The 1726-nt window shown below is 45.7% G+C and overlaps 1 protein-coding gene across 1 annotated transcript; it reads left to right on the top strand.

Moving 5' to 3' along the window:
- Nucleotides 1-677: 677 nt before the first annotated feature.
- On the top strand, nucleotides 678-1166 carry LOC138520495 (uncharacterized protein DR_0269-like). Its single transcript, XM_069632855.1, has one exon. It carries the CDS (start codon nucleotides 678-680, stop codon nucleotides 1164-1166), a length of 489 nt encoding a protein of 162 aa, XP_069488956.1.
- Nucleotides 1167-1726: the final 560 nt, after the last annotated feature.

Raw genomic sequence — 1726 nt, 5'->3', positions numbered from 1 at the left:
GAAAGGGGAGATGAAAAGAAGGGGAGAATATACTACAGGGGGAGAGAAAGGGTAGATGAAGAGAATAGAGGAGGATACTACAGGAGTTGAGAAAGACGAGATAAGAAGAAGGGCAGAGGATACTAGCGGAGGGGAGACGAAAAGAAGAGAAGAGCACCTAGAGCAGGATTGAAAGGGGAGATTAAAAGAAGAGAAGATACAGGAGGAGAGAAAGGGGAGATGAAAAGAAGAGAAGAGCACTCTAGAGGAGGATTGAAAGGGGAGATGAAAATAAGAGAAGATACAGGAGGAGAGAAAGGGGAGATGAAAAGAAGGGGGGATACTACAGGAGGAGAGAAATGGGAGATGAAAAGAAGAGAAGAGCATACTAGAGGAGGATTGAAAGGGGAGATGAAAAGAAGAGAAGATACAGGAGGAGAGAAAGGGGAGATGAAAAGAAGAGAAGATACAGGAGGAGAGAAAGGGGAGTTGAAAAGAAGGGGAGAATATACTACAGGGGGAGAGAAAGGGTAGATGAAGAGAATAGAGGAGGATACTACAGGAGTTGAGAAAGACGAGATAAGAAGAAGGGCAGAGGATACTAGCGGAGGGGAGACGAAAAGAAGAGAAGAGCACCTAGAGCAGGATTGAAAGGGGAGATTAAAAGAAGAGAAGATACAGGAGGAGAGAAAGGGGAGATGAAAAGAAGAGAAGAGCACTCTAGAGGAGGATTGAAAGGGGAGATGAAAATAAGAGAAGATACAGGAGGAGAGAAAGGGGAGATGAAAAGAAGGGGGGGATACTACAGGAGGAGAGAAATGGGAGACGAAAAGAAGAGAAGAGCACCTAGAGCAGGATTGAAAGGGGAGATTAAAAGAAGAGAAGATACAGGAGGAGAGAAAGGGGAGATGAAAAGAAGAGAAGAGCACTCTAGAGGAGGATTGAAAGGGGAGATGAAAATAAGAGAAGATACAGGAGGAGAGAAAGGGGAGATGAAAAGAAGGGGGGATACTACAGGAGGAGAGAAATGGGAGATGAAAAGAAGAGAAGAGCACTCTAGAGGAGGATTGAAAGGGGAGATGAAAATAAGAGAAGATACAGGAGGAGAGAAAGGGGAGATGAAAAGAAGGGGGGGATACTACAGGAGGAGAGAAATGGGAGATGAAAAGAAGAGAAGAGCATACTAGAGGAGGATTGAAAGGGGAGATGAAAAGAAGAGAAGATACAGGAGGAGAGAAAGGGGAGATGAAAAGAAGAGAAGATACAGGAGGAGAGAAAGGGGAGTTGAAAAGAAGGGGAGAATATACTACAGGGGGAGAGAAAGGGTAGATGAAGAGAATAGAGGAGGATACTACAGGAGGAGAGGAAACACAGATGGAACGAAGGGAAGAGGATACTATAGGAGGCGAGAAAGACGAGATAAGAAGAAGGGCAGAGGATACTAGCGGAGGGGAGACGAAAATAAGAGACGAGCACTCTAGAGGAGGATTGAAAGGGGAGATGAAAAGAAGAGAAGATACAGGAGGAGAGAAAGGGGAGATGGAAAGAAGAGAAGATACAGGAGGAGAGGAAGTCGAGATGAAAAGAAGGGGGGAATATACTACAGGGGAGAGAAAGGGTAGCTGAAGAGAATAGAGGAGGATACTACAGGAGGAGAGAAAGCACAGATGGAACGAAGGGAAGAGGATACTCCAGGAGGCGCGAAAGACGAGATAAGAAGAAGGGCCGAGGATACTAGCGGGGGGGA

The sequence above is a fragment of the Ambystoma mexicanum genome, chromosome 13, assembly GCF_040938575.1.
Source record: "Ambystoma mexicanum isolate Mex_15411 chromosome 13, UKY_AmexF1_1, whole genome shotgun sequence".
NCBI classification, from domain to species: Eukaryota; Metazoa; Chordata; class Amphibia; order Caudata; family Ambystomatidae; genus Ambystoma; species Ambystoma mexicanum.
The sequence above is the reverse complement of the archived record's forward strand: the minus strand, read 5'-3'. Positions and strand labels throughout refer to the sequence as shown.